General features: G+C 42.8%; 1 protein-coding gene across 1 annotated transcript in view; it reads left to right on the top strand.

Moving 5' to 3' along the window:
- MSR1 (macrophage scavenger receptor 1) overlaps positions 1-27,111 on the top strand; it is an 85,080-nt gene that overhangs the window by 7,292 nt on the left and 50,677 nt on the right. The window contains exon 5 of the mRNA XM_088478783.1: positions 8,960-9,031. Within this exon, the coding sequence (XP_088334909.1) occupies positions 8,960-9,031 (72 nt within the window). The remainder of the gene's footprint in view (positions 1-8,959; positions 9,032-27,111) is intronic.

Genomic DNA, 27,111 nt, shown 5'->3' with positions numbered 1-27,111 from the left:
AGCCACGCCAGCTACCAACTGTACCTCCCTTCCTTGTCAACTCAGTGGGAGTCTTATGCAGGAGGACTCTTCCACTGTTCCATATACGCACACAACTTTCACAGGCGGTAGGTCCCGTGTGAGCTACTGGGGACACCAGGTCAGCCGAGATCATGGATAACTCACTCCTGGTGTCCCAGTGGCCACTTGCTAGCATCAGGAGCACTGACCACTCTCTCTAGCTCAGCTAAATAGGGAAGCTTCTTTCTGCAGTATGCAGGGTGTAATCCACCCCTGCTTCCAGGGCACCCTGGTTTTTGGACTTCGGGATGGAGTTTCCCCACTAACCTCTCTCAGACTACACCTAGGTTTAAGATTGTAATAGTGGGTTTTCCCACCCGGGTAGATCTTAGATATTTAATGTTTCCATTTTTATCTCACCTCTCCAGTAACCCATTAACCCTTCACCTCTATAGTGTCACGACCAGGGTTTCTCGGCACGGCGGTCAGCTGGTGATGCCTGTGAGGACGCTATGGCGAGGGGCGTCTGGCGGTGGTGCTGGTATCTGGCAGGGAGCATTGGCTGTATGTGGTCCTGTGCAGGCATGTTGTCATTCTGGGCTGGTTAGGCCTGGCGTCGTTTCCGTTCCGCTCCGGCATGGGTGCTGCCATCTTGCCTCTGGCCATGTGACCTAGTCGCCCTATCCTGGTGTGTCACCTGCTCTCTCTCTCGCCTGTCACGGCAGAGCACTGGGTATTTAAGGGAGTTCAGAGCTCCCTTCCATTGCCAGTGCAACGTGTTTTTCAGCGGAAGCTGAGAGAGAGAGTTCCTGAGCTCATACACCAGTCATTGGAATTCCTGTCTAGCCTGCTTCACCTTGCCTACTCCAACTCCGTTGGATTCCCCTGCCTCCTCCAATTGCCTCTCCCTTGCCTGAGTACCTCAGTCTCCTGTACCCTGCACCTTGCCTCCACTTGCATTCCACTGGATCTTGTTTTCTTCAGCCTGCACTTCACTTCAGCCTCACAAAACCTGGAATACTGGACTGTCTTCTGCCTGTCACTACCTGGACTTTTTCCCATTGCCTCACTACAGTTCCAAGTGCATCTTATTACTACCTGGACTTTATGTTGTCATTTCCATGTCTACTAAACCACTCATTAAAATTTCCATGTTCTCTTTTAAGCCTGCTTCAGTGTCTGCTCCTAATACCACCCCGGGTCCACAACAAAACCAGAACCTCACAGTTTGCACTGGCCCCATGGACTCGGCCACGGGACAGGAGTCTGGAGCAGATTTATTCCGGTTCATCGCAGGCCGTTTGGAAAACCTGGAAGCTATGCAGCACCAAATGGCTCAATTCCTGCAAGAAATGACTAAACAACAGGATAATTTGCAAACCTCTTTATCCATCCCTAGTGTAACAGTAGTTACACCCACTTCTTTGTCTGAAAATACAGGTTGCATCAACTTGGTTACACCTTCCTATGTCAAGTAAATTTAACGGCAACCCCAAGTTTTGTCGGGGGTTCCTGAATCAGTGCGATATACACTTCACCTTATAGCCTGATAATTTTCCCACTGCAAGAACTAAAGTGGCCTACATCGTGTCACTGTTGTCCGACTCAGCCTTGGATTGGGCTTTCCCACACTGGGAGCATTCAGATTCTCTACTAGATAACTATACCAACTTTGTAACATCATTCAGGAGGATTTTTGATGAGCCTGGGCGTACTGTATCAGCCTCATCTAGTATTATGACACTGAAACAAGGAACCCGTCCTTTCAGCCAGTATGCCGTACAGTTTCAGATTTTAGCATCAGAGCTCAAGTGCAATATGGAAGCCCTCACCTTGGCCTTTTGGCTTGGGCTTTCTGATCGACTGAAGGATGATCTGGTCACCCGTGAGCTTCCTACTACTTTGGACGATATCATTTCTCTCTGTAACAAGATCGATTTATGCTTCAGAGAATGTCAGGCTGAGAGGCATAGAGCTGAATGGCAGAGGTCAGTTGCTCCTCCCTCTAATGCCCGTTCTCCCCCTCCTTCTACAGATGAAGAGCCAATGCAGGTGAATCATACCCATCTCTCCAAAGAGGAATGTCAGAGAAGAAAATTAAAAAACCTTTGCCTGTACTGTGGAGAAATTGGATCACCTGGTGGCCTCCTGTTCCCGTAAGTCGGGAAACGTCCGTTCCTAACTGACCCTGGGGACATCAAGTTAGGAGTAATGACCCAGGGCCTGATTCACTCGTAAGCGGCCGCTCGTTCGCTCCGAGCGATGTTTTTCGTCCGCACTGACTGGTTTGCGCATGCGTATTACGATCCGTACGCATGCGCGAACCAGTCAGTGCGGCCGAAAATTGTGTGCTCACAAAATAGCGAATGCCTGCTATTTTGAGTGACAGAATGAGGCGTATGTGGGTGGTAACAGGGGAAGGTGCTTGAAAACGGGGAGTGGAGATCCGAACGAGACGTGCTTAAAGGTCAAAATGGGCGTTTTAAGGGTGTGCATAATTAATACAGCAGCATCATTGACCACGTCACTGGGTTATTTTATAGCCAGAACTGCTCGCAAAATTGTGGTAGCAAAAACCAACCACAAGAATAGCGAGCAGTTCATACCCTGGTCGATGTACTCGATTAATCTAATAAATAGTGGACATGACGTAGGATGCGAGCGGCCAGGGGGCGTATTTTTTCAAAAAACAACCGCAAGTTTTGTTCGCTCGTTCATACATAGAGGCGTGAACAGACCGCAAAGAGCGAACGGTTGATTTGAATAGCCACCCCTATTTTCTGGACGAGCGAGCGTCCGGCTCTGAATCAGGCCCCCAGTCCCCAAAATGTAAAGATTTCGTGCTGACCTTAGCCATAGATTTCAAGTCAAAACCTGTCTTTGTTGCTGCTTTACTAGATTCAGGAGCAGCCGGAAACTTCATGACTACCAGCTTTGTTGACAAACTACAGATTCCTTGCTCTCTCCTCGATCACTCAATTTCCCTGACCGCTGTAGATGGACGGCCTCTGGCCAATGGAGTTGTCACCAAAGAAACTCAGCCAGTACTAGTCCGTTTTGGAGCTCTTCATTCTGAGCTTCTGAAATTCTTAGTGATACCTGAGGCCTCCCAAGAAATAATTTTAGGGCTACCCTGGTTACACCAGCACAATCCCAGGATAGATTGGTGCTCAATGCAAGTTCTTTCATGGGGGGATTGATTGTCAGAAATCCTGTCTTCCCAAGATACGGCCTGTAAGGAAAACAGTCTCATTAATACCTCCAGCAATTCCTGAGGAGTACCAAGTGTTTACTGACGTCTTTTCCGAACAACAGGCAAATGTCTTACCTCCTCACAGAGAATGGGATTGTCCAATCGATTTGTTGCCTGACAAGATGCCTCCTTGTGGTCGTACTTATCCTCTATCCCTGCCAGAGACCAAGCCATGTCTGAATACATCCAGGAGTATTTGGAGAAAGGGTTCATTCATCCTTCCACCTCTCCTGCCGGAGCTGGGTTCTTTTTTGTCACCAAGAAGGATGGTGGATTAAGACCGTGCATAGACTACCAGGACCTTAACGATATAACAGTCAAGAACCGATACCCGCTTCCATTAATCACAGAGCTATTTGACAGAGTCAAAGGATCCGTCATATTCTCTAAATTAGATCTACGAGGGGCTTATAATCTAATTCGTATCCGCTCAAGTGATGAATGGAAGACCACTTTTAATACCAGAGATGGACATTTTGAATACCTCGTGATGCCCTTTGGATTGTGCAATAACCCTGCTGTCTTTCAAGGCTTCCTTAATGAAATTTTCCGGGATTTATTATATGTTTCAGTAGTTGTCTATTTAGATGATATATTGATTTTCTCATCTTCCCTAGAAGAACATCACAAACATGTGAAGCAAGTGCTGAGGAAAAATCACCTCTACTGCAAACTGGAGAAATGTGTCTTTAGTGTACCCAGCATGCCATTCCTTGGCTATGTCATCTCTGGTTCCAGTCTAGAAATGGACCCCAAAAAGGTTCAGGCGATTCTGGATTGGTCTCGACCTCGAACCTTGAAAGCTATCCAGAGACTGTTCGGATTTGCCAACTACTTCCGGTGCTTTATCAAGGGATTTTTGTCTTTGATGGCCCCCATCACGGCTCTAACACGTAAAGGCGCTAATCCTGCTCTATGGTCACCTGAGGCAGAGACAGCCTTCCAGCTTTTGAAACAAGCTTTTATTACAGCCCCAGTTCTAAGACAACCAGACCTGGATAGACCCTTTTTATTGGAGGTTGATGCATCATCAGAGGCAGTGGGAGCTGTCCTATCCCAGCGTTATGAAGACAACCGAGTTCACCCATGTGGCTTCTTTTCCAAGAAATGTTCTCCTGCTGAGAAGAACTATGCTATAGGAGAACAGGAGCTCTTGGCAGTTAAGTGGAGATACCTGCTGGAAGGGGCTAAATTTCCTTTCACTGTCTTCACCAACCTTAAGAGCCTCCTCTTCCTCAAGAATATCCAGTGTGTGAGTCCTCGTCTGGCCCAATGGGTAATATTTTTTGCCCATTTCCAGTTCACTCTGACCTTCCATTCAGGAGCCCTTAATCAGAAAGCAGATGCTCTGTCTAGATCTTTCTGCTGCAACAACAATTCTGAGATGCTATGCAGTACCCCCATGTTGGACTCAAGGGTGTTTACCATCATACAAATGCAGCCTCCTACTGGGAAAACCTTTGTGGCCCCGGAGTTAAGGAAGCAGCTCCTCACCTGGGCTCACTCCTCATGCTTTGCAGGTCACTCTGGTACTCAGAAGACTCTGGAACTTTTAAAGAGAGCCTACTGGTGGCCATCAATGAAAGCTGATGTGTTGGAATTTATCTCTTTGTGTACCCAATGTGCTCAGCATAAATCTTCTCATCAAGCCCCACCCGGAGAGTTGTTGCCCCTGCCTATTCCGTCACATCCATGTACGCATCTCTCCATGGACTTTATAACAGATTTGCCGAGTTCTCAGGGTTACACCACCATCTGGGTCGTGGTAGACCGATTTTCAAAAATGGTCCATTATGTACCTCTAAAGAAACAACCTACTGCTTTGGATTTGGCTCATCTGTTTGTCCATCACATATTACGTCTTCACGCACTTCCTGCCGAAATAGTCTCAGATCGTGGTGCTCAATTTGTGGCAAAATTCTGGAGAGCTCTGGGCCTGATTCAGACCTGCTCGCGAGCGCTGAGCGCTCGCAAGCAGGTCGATGTTGCCCAAGTGCGCATGCGCATGATGGAGGCGGCTCCATCGTGCGCATGCGCGAGACCTGAATAATGACGGCCAAGCTGTCATTATGGGTCTCACACCAAAGGGGTCGTGCTGTCAATGGTGATTGACAGCACCCCCCCTTTGGTGGGCGTGTCAGGGGCGTGGCTGCCCAGACGGAGGCGTTCCCATGGGAACGCCTACCATCTGGGGCCAGCCCCACTGACATCACTAGTGATGTCAGTGGGAGTGCTTTTGGCTCTGCTCTCTCTCTGGCATGTCATGGCAGAGCACTGGGTATTTAAGGGAGTTCAGAGCTCCCTTCCATTGCCAGTGCAACGTGTTTCTCAGCGGAAGCTGAGAGAGAGTTCCTGTGCTCATATGCCAGTCGGTGGAATTCCTGTCTAGCCTGCTTCACCTTGCCTACTCCAACTCTGCTGGATTCCCCTGCCTCCTCCAATTGCCTCTCCATTGCCTGAGTACCTGAGTATCCTGTACCCTGCACCTTGCATCCACTTACATTCCACTGGATCTTGTTTTCTTCAGCCTGCACTTCACTTCAGCCTCACAAACCTGGAATACTGGACTGCCTGTCACTACCTGGACTTTTTCCCATTGCCTCACTACAGTTCCAAGTGCACCTTATTATTACCTGGACTTTATGTTGCCATTTCCATGTCTACTAAACCACCCATTCAAATTTCCATGTTCTCTTTTAAACCTGCTTCAGTGTCTGCCACCCCAGGTCCACAACAAAACCAGAACCTTACATATAGTAGTGCATCACTGCTATAGTAAGACATCACTCGCCCCCTATGTACTAACACATTCCACTCCCTGACCTCTGTAGCAACACCTTTCCCTCCCTACCCATGTTGTTGTAACACATTCGACATTCCCCTCCCTCACCTGCGTGGAAATACAAACCATTCCTCACACCTGTAGTAACATATTACCCTCACTCACACCTGTAGTAACTTATTCCCCTCCTTTACCTCTGTAGTAATATATTCCCCTCTCTCTTCCTCAGTAGTAACACATTACCCCCACTCACCCCTGTAGTAACATATTTCCCTCCTTTGCCCATGTTGTAACACATTCCCTTCCTTCACTCTGTACTTACACATTTCACATTCACGTCCCTCTCATGTGTAGTAATGCATTTCCTCTCTTACCTCTGTAGTAACACATTCCCTTCCCTCACTATTCAAATAGTGGAGCCACACCAACTGCCAGTGATGTTTGGCAGCACTAGGGATGACAGTTGGTGTTTGAATATGAACTGTGCTGCAGCCATGATGAGACAGTCAGTCAGGTCATTGCACAGGGGGAGGAAACATTTTAGCCTTTTTCACCCCTTAGGAGTTGAATTTCTAAAAATCCCTTGTTAGTGGGAACCAATGTCATGGAAGGAATATATTCCCCGATTTTCATGTTTCTAGGTCCAGGGGTTTGGGCTGGGCATTGATGAGTCAGTCAGTCAGTCAGTCAGTCAGTCAGTCAGTCAGGACATTCAATTTTATAGACATATGTGAAACCACATTCAGCTAAACAGTCAGAAAAACCCATTTGAAAATTACTGCTAATGTGATAAGTCTTAGGGCCTGATTCAGACCCACTCGCGAGCGGCTGTCCGCTCGCAAGTGGGTCGATGTTATGGACTGAGCATGCGCACGACGGAGGGAGCTCCGTCGTGCGCATGGGCCAGACGCGACGAGCGAAGGAAAGTCCTTCGCTCGTTGTGTCCGATCAAAGGGGGCGTGCTGTCAATGTTGATTGACAGCACGCCCCCTTTGGTGGGTGTGCCGGGGGCGTGCCTCCCTGACGGGGGCGTTCCCATGGGAACGCCTCCCGTCAAAAGCCGGCCCACTGACATCACTAGTGATGTCAGTGAGAGTGATTTTGGCTCTGATAGAGCCAAAATCACTCTGGAGCTTGCGGTTGAAAACCTCAACCGCAGGCTCCGGCTCGCAAATTCGATGGTCGCGATGGTCTCGACCATTGCGACCATCACAATGCACGCTCGTATAGCCTGTGGGTGGTGACCCACAGCTATACGAGCGTCCAGGAGGACGCTCCATGAAAATGGAGCCCGGCCCTCATTCAGAGCGTGCGCTATGCTCAGAGCGTACGGCTCTGAATGAGGGCCTTAGTTACAAACATTTGCAAGTACATGTGTGAGCCATCCAACACATGCAAAGGGGTGCAGTAGATATTACCGCCGGTTCAAATCCCAACAGCGCCAGCCCAGCAAGGGTGAAAATCCTGATCGTCCCTAAGGTAAGTATCGCTAACCTCATTCTCCCACTTAACCCTAACCCTCCCTTAGGGGTGCCTAACCCTAACCTCCCCCCAAGTGCCTAACCCTAATCCCCCCTCTAAGTGCCTAAACCTAACCCCCCCCTTCCCCTAGCCTAAACCTAAGTCTCCTGGGGGGAGTGTCTAACCCTAACCTCCCCCCGGGGGTGCCTAACCCTAACCCCCCCTTCCCCTAGCCTAAACCTAACCCTCTCGGGGGGGTGCCTAACACTAAGTCCCCCTGGGAGCCCTAAACCTAACACCCCCCCCCCAGCAGCTGCCCGCGCCCGGCTTACCTTTGTTCAATATGCCGGGCGTCGGTCTTCCGGCGTCTGGTTAATGACAGGCGGAGTGGTCGGCATTTAGACCGCCGGCTTCCAAACTACATCCCCATGCAATTGTGCTTGTGCTAATAGCATGTATTCAATAATAGCACCATCATTGGGTGACATATATTTTATATTTTTATATTAAGAGCAGTGGCCAATCTTATTTACCTTAAGATGGGGGCTGCCGTGCTGCTTTCTTGTCCCGAATCCCGCACAGCAATGGCAGACTACAGTGCCCATGTCTTGCCGGGACCACCGCACAAACAGCGGCAGACCAGCATATGTGCACAAGCCAGCTTCTACAGCCTGCATCAGCTGCAGCCCCTAGGAGCAGGGTAAGGCTAATGGGAACAGAGCAGAGTGACTTCTCATTGGAAGCACAGTCTCTGCTAATCCCATCCCACACTGGCAGTCCCAGTGGGAGAATGCCCCTCTCCCTGACACTGCCTGTCCTGTAGGTGATTAGCAGGTTGTGCTTCCAATGGGAAGTCACTGCCAACCACAATATAGACAGTGCACTCACAGACTGCAACTGGCTCACTGGAGGTAGCAGATTGTACAGGGGTTTTCCCAGCCCTCCATACAGGTAACACATCCCAGGCCCAAACAAACCAAGCATTAAATCAAGAGCAGGGAATTTCTTCTATTCTTTCTTTAATTTCTTTTTATTACTTTTATTTTCTTTCTTCCCCATTCCTCCGTCATAATTCAACTCTGGAATGTATTAGCGCCATAAGCCTGACTTATTGCTTACTTTAAAGCAAACAAACCAAGAGAGCTGCAATCCCCCTGGGTATTTTTCCAAACAGTGCAGAAAAGTTATTATTTATAAATATGTATTCTTATAAGTAGCAAACATGGGAATCCCGTTTCTTTTATTTGTTTTTCAGACCTTGTGAGATATCATAGATAATATATTTCACAGCTGTATGTATATCACTTATGCATCATACTATGATGAAAGCTATATGTGTAAGAGTCTAAAGTTATGTCATTAGCAGAACCAATTCATTATGGGATTTCATGTTGCGTACTGTATGTCAATGGTCCCTTTGAATATATTTGCAAGTACTGAAGTTGTTATATTTTATACTGTAGGTCCTCCTGGGCCAAAAGGAGAAAAAGGAGACACAGGTGTAAGAGGGGTACTTGGCTTACAAGGAACACCAGGTACATTATCATGTGATACCATTGAAATGTTTCTAAATTCACCAGCACATGATTCAGTGACTCAGTGAGGGTGACCAATCAAACCAGATGGGGAAACAGCGCTCACAGGAAATAGTCCTAAGTAATTATAGATCACTCAGACTATTTTTACTGACTCCCGGGGTCCAGCTAAAGTGTCAGCAGAAAATCAGACCAAACACTTTTACAATTTACACGTACTATGAAGTCCTAAAAATGATTCTCACCCAATGAAGCAGTACTTCATACAATTGAAAGGACTTTTGTTGATATAGGAATTTAGGTTAGAGTAAAAATGCTTCTGCATTAGACCAGATCTTAGAAATGCCTGTTATGTAAGCCGATACCTTTCACATAACTCGGCCACCCAAATAATATAACACATATAGGGGTCTATTTACTAAGCAGTGTTAGGAGACAGAGTGAAAAGTGATAAGTGATAAGGTGCCAGCCAATCAGCTCCCAACTCTCATTTTTCAAACACAGCCTGTGAGATGGCAGTTAGGAGCGGATTGGCTGGCACCTTACCACTTTTCATTCTGTCTCCTAACACTTCTTAGTAAATAGAAAACAGAATATGCTATTAGATCTTTTTCAGCTAGGTAAATTTCCTGCCATGCTTCATTTTTACATTTTGTACTACCAAAGGTCATTAAAAATATATATATCAAATATACATATGTCATAAAATGTGGGGATGTTAATGACATTTTAAACTAAGAGGTCTATTTACTAAGTCTCAGATGGAGATAAAATGAACAGCGATAAAGTACCAGCCAACCAGCTCCTAACTGTCATTTTTCAAACACAGCATATGACATAGGAGCTGATTGGCTGGTACTTTTTTGTAATCTCCGTTCACTTTATCTCCATCCAAGGGTTAGTAAATATATCCCTAAGAGAGAGATCTCAAATAAGATAAAATATCTAATCAATAGTAAATACGATTGATTAGATATATGATTGATAAATGGCTAGTATGTAATAAAATAAACCAAAATGAGCTAACAAAAAAATAACCTTTTTAGTGATCTTAACATTTTGTACTGGTAAAGATTTGAAGATAGAAAAGCGGACAGTATAGTCACTATTAAGGGGCCTACACATGGTACGATTTGCAAACGATCCAATCTTGTTTGCGATTTCTCTTGAATTCCAGTACACTCCCGGACAAACGATATTGTGCCTACACATGGACCGATTGTACAAATTATATAGATGGGTAGTTAACGACTGCAGATCATTAACGATATATATCGTTTGCAGCAAACAACTTCATGATGTTGGCACAAAATAGTGGAGGGGAGTGGCCAGTAAAAGTGACAACATATCGTCCATCGTCCATTGCATAGTTCATCATGCATACACTCGGAACGATGTGTGCCAAATGGTGAACAATAGGTTGACATTTTTCTGCAGGTTCAATTGATCAGCGACCACGATCAACGACAGCGGGAGCGCGCATCAGCATCGTTATCATGCCCACACATGGCACTTTTTAAACGATTTATCGCTCCAACCGGTTGAAAACGGCCAAATCGTTAAAGAAATCGTACCGTGTGTGGGGTCCTTTAGCCGTACCTGTGTTTCTAAATAATAACATTGCATATTAAACTCATGTTAGGAATATCACCAGACTATCTCTGTAACCAATGTGTCTTAATGCTATGTACTCATCATTCTCAACTGGGAGTTCTGGATTTTTATATCATCGTGGTAAATACATGTTATTAGTGTTAATTGACGTTGTCCCAATATACTGTACACCACACGTAAAGGTCAATTTAATTACAAGTAAACAACTCCTAGCATAAAATTAAAATAATTTGCTGCTATTGTCCACAACATGCACACCCAAGAAATGCAAATTTAAATTAGAAATGGAAATTTGCAGGCATCGTGGTGATTTCTCCACAAGTATCGACCTGGGAAAAAGTGCATGAAAATTTTGGGAAATCATTCTGAACCCCCCAAAAATGGCACCTGAGATAGCAGGACCATGTAGAAAGTGGCTATAAGCAAAGTATTGGAGTATGCTAAAAAGGCGTCAAATGGTTGGATTTTACTTTTTTAACAATGGTGGAAAAATGATAGCAAATTAAGTGTTTTTCAGTACATTGCAGTATTTGGGGTACAACAACATGTGTTTCATATGATTTTTTTAGTGTTTTAATACAGGTTTGTAAAATGTTAGAAAAAACACTTCTAACTCCAATCTGCAAGTTGAAGTCCCATCAATGCAAAACCTCCAAATACCTACCCCACAGCATTTAACCCATTTTTGAAGAATAACATGACGTTATTGACTAAACCCCTCCAAGTGCATTACTATTTATTGGGAAGGATGCACTACAGGTTCTGTACTGTCCAAACGTATTTAGCTTTGAATAAGATTTGTCTAAACATTTTCACCTGCTCAGGGAGGTGCTCACAAATAAAATAATACAACATTGCTGGCAAAATGTGATCTTGGAATGAAATTGCAGATGAAAATTGCAGTGAGACCAATTTGCTCCTAATTGAATTGAACAAAGGGTCTTTCCAACCCCTCCCCAAGCTGTGTGGACTACATACATTAATTTGCTACTGGAATATATGGTACAGGTTGAGTCTCCCATATCCAAAATGCTTGGGACCAGGGGTATTTTGGATATCGGAATATTCCGTATTTTGGAATAATTGCATACCATAATGAAATCTGTTGGGAATGGGACCCAAATATACACACAGAATGCATTTATGTTTCATATAAAGCTTATACATAAAGCCTGTAGGTAATTTTATACAATATATTTAATAATGTTGTACCTTAAACAAAGTTTATGCACATCGAACCATCAAAAGCAAAGGTTTCACTATTTCAGACATGCTAAAAAAATTCTGTATTTTGAAAAAATCCTTATTTCGGAATATTTGAATATAGGAGACTCAACTTGTAATAATTATGTAGTGAAAACACCTAGTAGCATCCTAAAAACACATGTCTAAAAAAAAAGTATATGATACAATAAAATTAGCTGTTTGTGCCAGAGGCGTAACTAGGGTTTTTGGCGCCCAGGGCAAATTGAAAAACAACGCCCCCCAAAACATCTTCTATAAAAGATTAATAGAAATGAGTGATCACCGTAGGCCGGTGGCAGGACAGGGTGCTGAGGAGCGAGTAGGGCTTCCCTGCGATCCTGGAAAGTGAGCATGGCTGACTGGGGAGGAGGCATGTTCTTGTGACACATTCCCAGTTCATCACTCTTAGGGGCATGCCCACACAGTTCAAGTTTTCCAGATCACCTAGCAGGTGCCCAAGTGTAGTTATTACTCACTTACACATTTTAAAAGAACCACAGGAGGAGCTAATTATTTCACTTGTGATTCTGTGAGTAGACCTAGGAAACATGCACTGTTTGGGGTCCTGAGGACCAAGTTTGAGAACCTGTGTTCTACTTTATGCATTGTTACAGTCAAGTGACCTTTAATTCTGCCCATAAACATGGTAAAACAGCAGTTTCCATATATTTTAAGGGCAGAATTATTTGATAAATAGGCCCCCTGAATAGGTTGAGTTGCTCAGCAGCTGATCACATAATTTGACACCAGGAGACCTGGAAAACATGACCTGTTTGCGGTCCTGAGGACTGAGGGCCTAATTCAGCAGTGCATGTTAGTGCACTGCTGAATGCAGGTTCCCAATGTTGGGAATCTGCGCAGGCGCCAGACCCATTCTACTCATGTGGGGTCTGCGAGCCTACACGTATACTGGCAGCAGACTGTCAGTGATTGACAGTCTGCTGACGTTTGGGGGTGGGGAGGTGGTGGCAATGGCCTCCAATTCCTGAAATGGAGGCATGTCGCCGCCATTGAGGGGCAGGGAAGAAGCCAGGATCTCTGTCGGCTGATGGAGATCTCCTGGCCTCTTCCTCGCAGCTGCAATGGTCGGCTGCGTGACCCCATGGGTCACCTTAGCCGGCCGATGGTGCACAGAGTATCCGATGCTGCATTGGATAACACAGCTTGGGTCCATAATGCAGCAGGAGGCGTGATACCTCCTGCTGCATTACATATAAGAACAGACGGAATAGCTAAGCTGCTTGCGAGCAGCTTAGCTATTCCATCTGAAGCTGAATCAGGCCCTGAGTTTGAGAACTTGTGGGTTAGTGTACCCCATTATACTCATAAAATACTTTAAAAAAGGCTGTTCTTCATAAAATACATTGAAAAAGCCAGTCCCACATAAAATACATTGAAAAAGCCAGATCCATGTTAAATTATATGTACTGTAATATAATTACCCCAATTCACATTATGCCACACAGTGCCCAAAATTCACATGCCACACAATAGTGCACCCAATTCACATTATGCCACACAGTAGTAGTGCCCTTATGTACTAAGCAGGCGCCCAAGATGGCTGCCTCTCCCTTTACATGCTCCTGAACATCTCCATAAAACAGCTTAAATTCTAAAAAACTGACATCAGAAGCACCACAAATATCCAAGGACTTACCTTTTGCTTGTACTGCACTACAAGGACATCTCTCCAAAATCAATGGCTTGCATTCCTGCACTGAGATTCACATTGACTTGGATTGAAACTTCTGCCTTTTCCAGCACATCCCAAACTGGCATTACCTCTGTAGACACCGCAAAGCAAGGTACTGTGCAAAATAAACACATATTTGGCTCCATTCAGCTCTCCCCGTAGATATCATTATCCTCTGTTCTCTGCTCAGCAGATGCATTAATAATCTAAATTCATAATTACCGACTTTGTATGAATCCTTTCCGGGAGCAGCCTGGAGAGCAGAGCTGCTCTCAGCTTCAGGGGGCTGGGCCAGACCATAGTCATTTTCCCTTTACAGGAAAAGCCAGCGATTTGCAGGTTTGTGGGGAGAGGGCGGGACTAAATGAGGCAATTTGCATAATTTAGCCCTGCCCCCTCCCTACGGTTCCGACAATTTATTGTAAAATCTCTCCATACTGTCAGAGGTGCGGGATTTACCCCAAAAATCGTGAGTCTCCAACGACTCCCAGGAGAGTAGGCAAGTACTGTATGTCTAAAGTACAGTATCCCCAGCCTCTGAAATCTGAAGGTCTGTTCATTTTAAAACACAGGTTCCCATCTTTTACCCTGGAGACATGTTCTCTTTACCATTTCACGGAATATCCACTTCAAAAGGAGTCTCACACCGGGAGTTTCACTCCTACACAATAGGAATGGCTTCTAACACCTTTCCATAAGCCTGCTTTGTCCTGGAATAATTTGTATGACTCTAAATCATCAACTGAAAAGAAAAGTTAGCTTATTTAGATACTCCTTGTTCAAAATATACCTTTTGTTCAAGATAGAAGCAACTGGACATAGCAACAGCCAAATTAAATTAGACTGTTCATGAATCCTATTATAACTTCTGGATCACAAACAAAATTGAGAAAAAAATAAAGAAAAAACTGCTTTATCTTCTCTCATCATCAAATGCAATTCATACTTAGGGGTATATTTACTAATGTTCCATTTGGATTTTTGAGTGATTTGACATTAGATTTTCATTCGATTTTGCATTTGGATATTTACTACTAAAGGCAAAATCGAATGTGAAATCAAACCTAAAACCGAATCCCACTCAAATCCCACTTCAAATTGAACATCGGAAAAACATTGGTACTGTTACATAGACCAATGTACAAATCCCACATTTACTATGATTCAATTAGAAAAGGAACATTCAATTGAATTTAAAAATGAACATCAAAGCCCCAAAATAATAGACCTGCTTCATGCTTGAATGACACAGATGCATAAACAGATCAGTGAGATCCGTGCATTCATCTGTGTGTAAAAAGCTTGTCAAGTGTTACAAAAATAACGCGGGGTCCCCCTCTAAAAGCACAACCAGCACCAGACTTTTCAGAGCTTGTCCTGATTTTGGAAATATGGGGGACAAAAGATGTATGGGTCCCCTGTGTTTTCCAAAACCAGAACTAGACTCTTTCTAGCGGGAGTGTAGTGCCACAGCCAGGGGAACCCTTTCATTGGGGAGGTGGGGACCAGATTGTGTGTGTTTGACAAGCAGCATTTATTTTTACTTTATTAGGATGTTGATGTACTTTTGTATCTTGCAAGACCATCCATCACCAGCTGTCATAACCCGGGCTTGTTACCCCTGCTGCTGGGTCACTTACAACTCCTGTGGCCAGCCAGCTCGCTCCCTGAACTATGTCCATGAGTCCCCTGTCATCCCAGGGAGACACAGGCTCCATCGTTTCTGGCCCGTTAGGCCACAGCTCACATCCAGCCAGCCCCAGAGTACTGCTGTCCCAATCACCTGATCGATCCGGCCAATCACCAGCCAGGCTGAATAAGCCGGGACCATCTGACGCTGCTCCACCAATCCTGGCTAACTCTGAGGTATATATTCCAGCTGCTGGCTCTCATTCATTGCCAGCACAATGTCTAGCTCAGCCCTTACTGAGTGAAGCTTAGCTGTGCTCCGTTTACAGTCATTGTTATCCTGCTGGTGCAGTTCTGTTTGTTCTTGCTGCACTAACTATCTATGCCATTCTGTTCCTGTGTAATCAGCATCTCAAATTGCACAGGTAATTCCAGCTTGTTTCAGTATGCTGAATCTGTGCTACACTTGTGCAAAGCATTCACCTGTCTACATAGGTTTATCAGCCTGCTTCCCTGATTCCGTGCCAGATTATACTACTTTTACCATCCATTCCAGTGTTCGGTCTGTGGGTCTCATTCAGACCTGCTCGCAAGCACAGGACGCTCGTAAACGGGTCGATGGTACCCAAATGCACATGCGCACGATGGAGGGAGCTCCGTCGTGCGCATGCATGAGACCCGGATAGTGACAGCCAAGCTGTCGCTCCGGGTCTCGCACCAAAGGGGGCATGCTGTCGATGGTGATTGACAGCATGCCCCCTTTGGTGGACGTGGCTGCCAGACGGAGGTGTTCCCATGGGCCGTTCCCATGGGCCGGCCCCACTGACATCACTAGTGATGTCAGTGGGAGTGATTTTGGCTCTGATAGAGCCAAAAACACTCCAGGGCTTGCGGCAGCGAGACCCTAATGCAGGGTCTTGTCGCAAGCCCGATGGTCGCGATGGTCTTGACCATCGCGACCATCATCATGGACGCTTGCATAAGCTGTGGGTGGTAACCCACAGCTATGCGAGCGTCCAAAAGGCCGCTCCAAATTTAAATAGGACTGACCTGATTCAGAGCGAGCGCTCTGGTCAGAGTGTCCGGCTCTGAATGAGGGCCAGTGTCCGGTCCTGTCATCTTAGAGTGCTCCCAGACTACAGAGAAAACCCAGTCCAAGGTAAATACTCCTATCAAGATCTGCCACTCAAGTAAGAAGACTGTCATATTATTATCAAGTAATAACCCAGTTCAGCCTGGTAAATCTACAGCTTCACTCTTCTCTGCTACATACATCATACCATCAACAACACCGATGTCCCTTGTGGTCTAGTGGATACGATCCGGCATCTCTCTGTCGAGACCCGGATTCAATTCCCGGTCAGGGAAGCATCTAATTATATGTCAAGAGGTCTCCTCAGGCCTACCAGCTTTGCATATATACCTCCCACTACTAAAATAGACATCTACCTGACTACCACAAACAAACACAAGTGTGACACCAGCTTCTCATCCAGGCATATAGGGCTCGTTTCCTGCAGCTTCTCCAGTAGTATCATCAAATCATATACTCTTCAAATCATATAATCATATCATTAAATCATGTGACTCTGCCTAGAATCACCTGTATTGGCTTTAAGCCTATGATTTTGAGTTTGGTTGGATTCAGTTTCCTTTCCATTTCCAAAATCTCATTGGAATTTTGGAAGCTTGTTTCATAATATTTTCTTCCGTGTCTCTGATTTAGTTTTCTTTACAGTTATTACTAGTAATCAATCAATCAGTGATTTTCTTGGCTTCCACTACATACTGTAAATAATCCACCTCCATTTACCTGTACTGGCCTGTGATCTACTATATAATTAATGAAAATATTTTATAGGTTTTTATAGTTTATTAAACTGCAATCCTATTAGTACCAAAACCATCGTGGGGCAGAGCAAAACATTCACATTTGTAGAGGAGTAGAGGTTTGCACAGTGAAAGAATACAAGTTAGGTAGAGTGAAGACATTACCTCTAAAGCACCAATGCTCCTAAAGCATAAATGAGGTTTATTTAACCATTTAATGAGGTTACTGAAGTGTCAATAAAATGTACAAATAACAGCAATTAAATACATTTCAATTGGTGTCTCATATCCTGGCTGCAGCTAAAAGTGTTCTGGACGGGAATTGGAAAAACCTCTCCAGACCACTCTCTTAGAATTCACATTGCAGCTATGGAAGAAATCACCTGCTACATTCATGACAAAAGCCACCACTTTAGTCAGGTTTGGGCCCTATAGTTTCTCAGGAAAAGCCTTGACCATTCCTGGATCCTTCCTTAATATTCCCCCACCATTTCTGTGGATTGAGGATCACCCAACCGGTACCTTTGCCAGATTATAACCATACAAAAGTACACTTGTCTATTTTACAATATTATGTTGATATGGAGTGCGCTACTGTGCTATCGCCATGATGCTCCTACTTTAAGCATCTGCACCATTAGTAAAACTGCAGCCATTCTGTACACTGCTCATGCACAGCACCATTTTGTCACTGTGTTTTGAGCGCCACAGTGGTACACAGACATGTACTACTCAGCTCCGCAGGGGATCCTGTATAATCCTGCCTACATACATTACTAGCTTGTCCACTGCATGATCCGCTCCATCTGCACTGCATGTATATATAACTGAGTGCGGCTGTGCCCAATCTGTGCACTACAATGGATACAAGCTCCTGGTCAAGTCTATCTGGCTGGCATGTCTACCAAACTTCTTTCCTCTGGTGTCTACTATTTAACAACTGTGTACAACACAACATAGTATACACATATCAACAAGTTATGGACACAGCACCCAGATACACTAGATGCCATAAAACATTGCATGATAGACAGGTTAGTCAGTGAAGCTGCAAAGTGTCTCAGTATAGAAATATGCACACAGTAGCTGCATCCATGATGAGCTTTACTAAACTTAAAGGCTCAAAGAACTATACTGCTTGGAAGTTCTCAATGTAAAAGCAACTTAAGTGTGAGAGGCTGTGGGAAGTTACAAGTAACCCAGATGACAGTCCAAATCCAGATGATATAGATAAAGTCATGGGAACAATAGGCTGTTGAAAAACATGTTTATTCTATCATTCAATGGAAAATGTCAACACATGACATGTGGACAGGACTGCAGGCAACATATGAGGATAAGTTTCTCATTAGAATTAATGAGGCGAATACTGTATAACACTAGGTTGAGTGAATGCACAAGTATGAGTGACTACATTGATAAGATGATGTACATATCTCAGCAATAGATATCTGTAGGAGTCCAAGTTAATGATGAGGAGATCGCCATGGCAATGCTACAGAACCTAACATCTCAATTTGATTTTCTAGTGGTAGCTCTAGAACAGGCATGGGCAATAAGCGGCCTTCCAGCTACTGCTGAACTACACATCCCAGCATGCCCTGCAACACTTTCAGCATGACCAAATAATAAAACTGTGCCAGGGAATGCTGGGATGTGTAGTTCTACAACAGCTGGAGGCCCGCTTATTGCCCACCCTTGCTCTAGAAGCTAATATAGCCAAACTATCCACATAGTTTGTTAGGACAAAACTGCTACAGTTCCAAGAATGTGTGCTAGTTGTCTTAACTGCTCAGAATACTGTATCACAAACTAAAGATGCAAAGCCCAGAAAATTCAAGTACTATGTATGTCATAAGACTGGACATAAAGCATCTGAAAGCAAACTAATAATTCTACACACAGAGGAGATTGCTCGTATATTGACTCAAGTGTCATGAGTCATTTCAGTTGCAATCAGGAGTGTTTCACTACATTGAATGATCCTGTCACATTCAGAGGAATAGGAGATAAGATACTTACAGCTACAAAAAACAGTCACAACCCACCTGAGTATAGGAAGGTGAAACAAAAGTCATGGAAATCCAAGATGTGTTGAATGTACCAGACATGAGGACAAGCTAAAAGTGTCCTAGAGCAGAGTGGATTTTAAATCCAGTTTGCAGAAGGAGAGTGAGTTGTGTGGAACAAAAGAGGACTGTAATGGGTACAGGTACCCAGTGCTGACAACTGTATTTCCTTGACATAGAGGAGTTTTAAGTGCTGTTGACTTCTGACTCTCAAACTTTGGAACTCCGACAGAAGATTAGTTCATCTTGAATATGACAATGCCCAGAAACCTCAAGATGGGATGGTGACTGGTACAGTATGTCCATGATTTAAACTGAAAGGCAAATGTGTGAAAGCTGTATAACAGGCAAACAAAGCCATTGTCCCTTCACAAGATCAACAAGCAGATTGGAGGCACCACTGGAACTGGTGCATACCGATGTGTGTGGTCCAATAGAGGCTACATTTATTAGTGGATACTGATACTTCATAACATTCATTGAAGACTTCACAAGAATCACACATATTTATTTCATCAAAGAAAAGAGTGAAATGATGAGCAAAATTGCAGTCTACAAGAGATCAGTAGAAACTCAAACTGATTACCAGTTGAAAGCCTTGAGATCTGACAATGGAGGAGAATATCTAAACAAAGATGCTGAAACCTTTCTGAGGAAGCATGGCATTGATCATCCTGACCATTGCATACACGCCAGAACAGAATGGTGTATTTGAGCATGCAAATGGTACCATAGCGAAAAAAAACTCAATCTACAGACATAGCCACACTCATCATTGCCATGATGTGTATGCACGGACATATGCATTGCGGCATAGTGCAGCATTCACATGCACACATCATAGACATGGGCAAACTAGTCACTCCATCCATGCCACGATGTGTATGCATCACAGGATGGATGAGCATGGCTACATCTGTATGCTGAAGAATGCACAACTGAACTAATGTTTTTGGGAAGAAACAGTATCTACAGTGGTGTACTGTTTTTAAAGAATCATGCTTCCACATTTACCCTAAAGACAAAACACCAATAGAGGCACAGACAGGAAGAAGATCAAGATATATAGTCGCTTCAGCACTAAAAAGGAAACCTCTAGTTCGATTTTTTACTTCACGCAGCTGTTTAAATGGTGGCAAACCAAAAAGAGAAAATTAATACTTAAAAAATAGCTTTGTGAAAATTAGAAAATGTACCCACGACTTAATAAAATATCTTTTAATAAAACATATATCAACACTCTAGAAATGAATGTTCAATGCATAAAAGACATCACAATAAATTAGAATCATGTCAATACAATACAATTATGTAGCAATAATTTGATATATTTAAACTGTAACAACAATACCACTACAATCCCCACAGCTCTAATATAAATCCCAGACAAATGTATCAATTAAATCCTTGCAGCTGCGTCCAGCTGTACAGGAATGTCTCTGTGTAGAAATAATTGTTGGGTCCACACACTGGCTGTGTGTATTTGGTAAAAAATACAGTATATAGAATATGAGAAAGTATTCGTGACAGATCTCCACTGTGAGAATACCTGTTGTATCTATTGTTGAAATATCTGATCAGCAGAAATGTAGGTTTAGTCACTTGTTAGTATTTATAAAAAGTCAGTAAACAACCTTCTCAATGTATCAGCAGATGCTGTATATTGTTTTACCTTTATACAGCCATCACCATAGGGAACAGCCAGCAGGTGGTGAATGAAATGGCGTCTGCTGCAAGGTGGTCACAATGTAGTGGCTTAACAGGTCCCCCGTCCTCTATACCTCGATCCATAGAGAGTATGACCCCGGTGCAGTTACCACCGTAAGGTTAGTTGGCAGGTCTCTAGTGGAGTGGCATCAGCCGCGAGGTGCACCTGATGTAGTGGCTTGACGAATTCCCTGATTTCTGTTTCTCAATCTGGACAGTGACATGCTGCCTAATTAGCGTGTCCACTCGCGGCGGTACTCAGCCAGCAGCCTGTCCCGAATGAGCTCCATGGATCAGAGCAGATATCCAGCATCCACAGTCCCTTGTGGAAAATAGAGACAGCACAGTTTGGTGGGGATAATGCTGTGTATATAAAGTCCAGTAACGCATTTCTTCCCGTATGGGATTTCTTCAGAGAAAGAGGGAAGCCCAGTCCCCTTATATACCAGATCTAGAAAGCTTTAGATGACACACCTGGGTGTCAAAATTTATTAGGTTACAATTAATTTGTATAGGTTCCATAAATGAAACAGATACAAAAAAAATATGTATATAAATAAAAGGTACATTAATATAAAAGTACAATATAATCCATTAGATTTCAAAAAACATATAAAATATATATAATCTCTTCAAAAGAAATCAATTGAAATCAATTTAATATAGGAGGATGGTTAATCCTTTATTTAACCCATCACCGACAGTATAGCAATGTGGATAGCTGCAGGCTATCCGTGATGCCAATAGAATGCTATTTTTTGTGTGTACATGTGTGCAATAAATCTGAATAAAGGCATAATTATATTGGTAATAATTATATTATAATAATAACAATAACTAAAATAGTACTAATTTTTTGTTCTCATTATCTTCAATTAAAACCGAATATACTTCCAAAATAATTTCAAGTCAGTTCAGTATAACCACTTAATTTTAAAATAAATCTATGTATGCAGATAAATCAATTAATATGTGCAGATAAATTATATAATATATATATGGATAAATCATTTAATTTATACACATAAATCATTCAAACCCTACCCATAGTCCCTGTTATAATATACAGACAAAACAGACAGGAAGAAAGCCAAGCATAAATCATCTGAGAGTCTTTGGGTGCATTGTGTATGTGTACAATAGGTGGTTAGAGTCTGTGGATGGACCAGGACCACCAAGTAGCACCTGGTAACTTACTTTGTATTTGTTGAACCTATAAAGTATGACCCCTTCCTTTTTGTGTGTACTATTTTTGCACAGAGGCATTTACAAAGGTATTATGCTGTCTCATATGAATGACCATCAAATGTGTTAATCAGACTATAGAATGTGTATCATACAATCCCATATGAATGTTAAGCAGATGCTTGGATTAGGACATTAATAGTAAAGATGAGCTGTTTTAGTTATACTCAGTTCTTTTCACCAAATTAGCACAAGTTCATATTTATCTTATTGGCTATCCAAAACTTGTCATAGCTGGATAGCCAATAAGATGCTATTTTTCAGATTTGAACGTACCCGAGTAGATCCGAACTGCTCATCACTAATTAATAGCACCTGGTAATCTATATGGTTTTGGATTTGAAAAGTATTGCTATCTATGATATTCAGTGCATGGTGGATGCAATGTATTTCATATGTCCCATATGAAATGACTATGTGGTATGTTATCCTGGACAATGATAATTGAGAAGAACATACAGTATATCTGTAATATTCAATACATGTTATACATTTCATAGTGTCCCACACTTATGAATATTGAATGGACGTTGATTATAACTAAAATTGAGTGTATATGTTTGTGAGCACAAATGGACATATAATTAAGCCATATATCTAAATACATGACCTTATCTTTATTGGTGGACTCTCATTGAAATCCCTGTTTTTTAAACCCTGCACTGAGATTGCTCATCAGGGGAGAAAACAGAGCTTCCTTCAAAAGCAGATTCTACCATCTGTCTTTCTTCTTATCAGAATCAGACATATCTCTGCACTCTCATCCCCCTGTTCACTGCAATAGCACACAGGGGACCAGCAGAAACATGCCCATATGACTCTGATATATTTTTCTTTTTGCAATTGATAGCAGGGATCAACCCTTTTATCTACTTTGATACCACATTGATTATTTGACCACTCTAGAATTAAACTGTCTCAATATTATTTGTACTGAAATGTTAATAGCCATTTATCAAAAGATTATTATATCTGGATGTGGGATGAAATGTATATCTCAGTGTAATATCTTTCATTACATACTCTGTTACATATTGTAATACAAATGAAAGCAGTGAGGAAAATTGAATCTCCAACAAATCTGAACTATTTATTTACCTTTGCTATGTCCAATTTCAACGCATGTATTTGAAGTGATACATATTAAACCAAGTGCTCCATAGCAATCTACTGTAGATCAATGAACCTAAAATAGACAAAATAAATAACTTATTAGATTGCATAAATATTTTGCCACTGTTCTTTTAGCACATATTGACATGATTATGGTGATGTTAGCAACTATTAAGACAATCTATGCAATGTAGATTAATTAACATAATACGGGTAATATCTATATTTTTCTTAGGAGGTTGTGCGCTAACCTAACATAGGTAATTTTTATTAGAAAATAATTATTTTGAGATTGCATATATATTTTGCCATATATTTCTTATAGTAATCAGTATGAATCATCCTGTTAAAGTGATATTTATAGTCTTGTATAATAGTGCTTAAAGACAAACTAGTTTCATACACACACACTTTATTTTTATCCCTTGCCTGTTTAAAGGTCACACATGTATGGAGGACAGTTCCCTGTTCACGTAACTTGGTGTCCATATCATAACTGGAAATTAGGGATTCTATTTTTTCACTCAAAATGTTTCACTCATTATTTAAAAAAAAAAACCCTTTCTCTAAAAAAATAAAATAAAGCTTTGTACATAGGAGATATATATATATATATATATATATATATATATATATTTATTTATTTTATAAGCATATTTAAATAAAAGTTTTAACTAGCGTTCTCAGAGAACCGGACCCTCCCGAACTTCGCAATCCGAGCTCGGATCTGAGTCAGGCGCAGGTTTTCCCGTCTGACTCGGATTTAAAAACGAGGCAAAACGTCATCCTCCTGCTGTCGGGTTCTTGCGGGATTTGGATTCTATAAAGGTCCCGGTGAACGGCGCCATTTTCACCCCAGCTGTGGAGAGTGTGCAGAACAGATGTGCTCTGTCTGTGCTGCTGTTGTTCAAGTGCAGTGTTGTCGGGCTGGTGGTCTGTGTTGCTGTTGTTCAAGGGTGCAGTGTTGTCAGGCTGAGGGTCTGTGCTGCTGTTGTTCAAGGGTGCAGTGTTGTCGGGCTGATGGTCCGTGCTGCTGTTGTTCAAGGGTGCAGTGTTGTCGGGCTGATGGTCTGTGCTGCTGTTGTTCAAGGGTGCAGTGTTTTCGGGCTGGGGATGCGTGGGCTGCAGTACATAAAGGGGCTGGGTCTGCAGTATATAAAAGGGTGCTGCTGTGTTGTCCTGCCTATCAAGGGGCTAGGGCTGCAGTACATAAAGGGGTGCTGTGTTGTCCAGGGGTGCTCTGTCAATCCATGGGTGCTCTTCCCCAGTGTTAAAACAATAAGAGTTAAATAAAATTATCATTCCACAAAAAAGAAAAAAAATCTATTTTGATTTTTTTTGTGTGTGTGCAACTGTAGCTGGTATCTACGTTATTATTGTTCGGTGACACTGCCGGCCAGACTGCAGTTTATCATCCATGTATTTGTGACTCTGCAGGTGGTCCGTCCGTATTCTGCAGTGGTGCTTTGTTGTCCATAAAGGGGTGCTGTGTTGTTCATCAAGGGGCTGCTGCCTCGTCCAGGGGTGCTCTTCCCCAATGTTAAAAAAGTTAAATAAAATTATCATTACACAAAAAATAAGATCTGTTTTGATTTTTTGTGTGTGTGTGTGCTACCGTAGCTAAAGCCATGGCCAAAAGTATTGAGAATGACACAAGTATTGGTTTTCACAAAGTTTGCTGCTTCAGTGTTTTTATTGTCAGATGTTACTATGGTATACTGAAGTAAAATTCCAAGCATTTTATTAACAATTACATTAAGTTTATGCAAAGAGTCAATATTTGCAGTGTTGACCCTTCTTTTTCAAGATCTCTGCTCTTGGAGGTTGTTTTGGTACCATTCTTTATTTATGGCTGTGTTCGTAGGCAGAATTGTGAGTGTGCCCAGTCCCTTGGCTACGAAGCAACCTCACACATGAATGGTCCCAGGAAGCTTTACTGTTGGCATGACACAGGACTGATGGTAGCGCTAACATTTCCTTCTCCGGACAAGTGTTTTTCCAGATGCCCCAAATAATCTGAAAGGGGATTTATCAGAGAAAATAACGTTATCCCAGTCCTCAGCAGTCCAATCCCTGTACCTTTTGCAGAATATCAGACTGTCCCTGATGTTTCTCCTGGAGAGAAGTGGCTTCTTTGCTGCCCTTCTTGACACCAGGCCATCCTCCAAAAGTCTTCGCCTCAATGTGCATGAAGATGCACTTACACCTGCCTGCTGCCATTCCTGAGCAAGCTCTGCACTGGTGGTGGCCCGATTCCTCAGCTGAATCAACTTTAGGAGACGGTCCTTGTGCTTGCTGGACATTCTTGGTGATCCAATAAATGGTTGATTTAGGTGCAATCTTACTAGCAGCAATATCCTAGCCTGTGAAGGCCTTTTTGTGCAAAGAAATAATGACTGCAGGTGTTTCCTTGCAGGTAGCCATGGTTAACAGAGGAAGAACAATGATTTCAAGCTCCACCCTCCATTTAAAGCTTCCAGTCTGTTATTCTAACTCAATCAGCATGACTGAGTGATCACCACCCTTGTCCTTGTCAACACTCTCACCTGTGTTAACGAGAGAATCACAGACATGATGTCAGCTGGTCATTTTGTGGCAGGGCTGAAATGCATTGGAAAGGTTTTTGGAATTAAGATCATTGTCATGGGCAAGAGGGACTTTGCAATTAATTGCAATTCATCTGATCACTCTTCATGACATTCTGGAGTATATGCAAATTGCCATCATAAAAACTTAAGCAGCAGACTTTGTGAAAACCAATACTTGTGTCATTCTCAAAACTTTTGGCAATGGCTGTAGTAGCTATGCTATTATTGTGTGGTGTCACTGCCAGCCAGACCACAGTTAATTATCCACATATTTGTGATTCTGCAGGTGGTCCGTCCGCACTCCACAGGGGTGCTTTGTTGTCCAATAAGGGGTGCTCTGTTGTTCATAAAGGGACTGCTGCCTTGTCCAGGAGTGCTCTTCACCAGTGTAAAAAAAATAAAAGTTAAATAAAATTAGCATTCCACAAAAAATAGAAAAAATATATTTTTTCTTTTTTGTGTTTGCTAGCTATGCTATTACTGAACGATGACAATGCTGGTCAGACCGCAGTGTAAGTTTGTTGATATGGAGGACGATCAAATGAGAGGAGAGCAGGAACCACATACTAGTGCTGCCAGCAATCATGATGACGATACAAGGCCATCAATGTCATCTACGAAGGCCGATGCCCAATGGCTTAAGTCAGGGCATGTAAAATCAAACAAGCAATGTTTTACAGTGTTAAAGAAAAAAAAAATCAAAAGCTAAGTTAGCTGCAGAGAAACAAATAATTAGCAATATGCCATTTACTATGCGAAGTGGCAATGAAAGGATAAGGCCTTGGCATTTATGTATGACTGGTGTTTCTGCCTCTTATGATGTTGTAAGCCCTTCTCCCTGTAGAAGTGTCAAAAAAATGAAAATCATTAAAGCACAGGAACCAACTGTGTGCTCAAAGTCACAGATCCCAGAGGAGAGTCTAGGGGGTAAATTTACTAAGATTCGAGTCTGATCGAGTTTTTTTTTTAAATTGATTAGCCTCACTGAATCTCGGGTGATTTGAGGATTGTGAAATTCACAAACTTACTAAGAAGTGAGTTTCGCTGAGAGTGAGTTTTCCGTTTGTGATGCAGATCGAGATTTCTCCCCAGAGTAGCAAGTTTAGATGAGATTACTCACCAGAGACTGCAGTGTTTTCTCTCTGCAATACTCTCTTGAGCAAGCAGCCTGCACATATCAGTGAGATATGTGAAGGCTGCTAGTGTGTTGCACCTGTAAAAAAAGGGTTAAATGTAAAAAAAAATGATGTAATGTTCCCCCCAAAAGATATAATCAGCCCTGGACTGCTCAGCCAGTCCTGGTTCATAAAATTATGGCTAAAAAAGCGTGTAGGGTTCCCCTGTAGT

The sequence above is a fragment of the Taudactylus pleione genome, unplaced genomic scaffold (assembly GCF_031769625.1).
Source record: "Taudactylus pleione unplaced genomic scaffold, aTauple2 ptg000218l, whole genome shotgun sequence".
Taxonomy (NCBI): Eukaryota; Metazoa; Chordata; class Amphibia; order Anura; family Myobatrachidae; genus Taudactylus; species Taudactylus pleione.
This window is presented reverse-complemented; position numbering and strand designations above follow the sequence as displayed.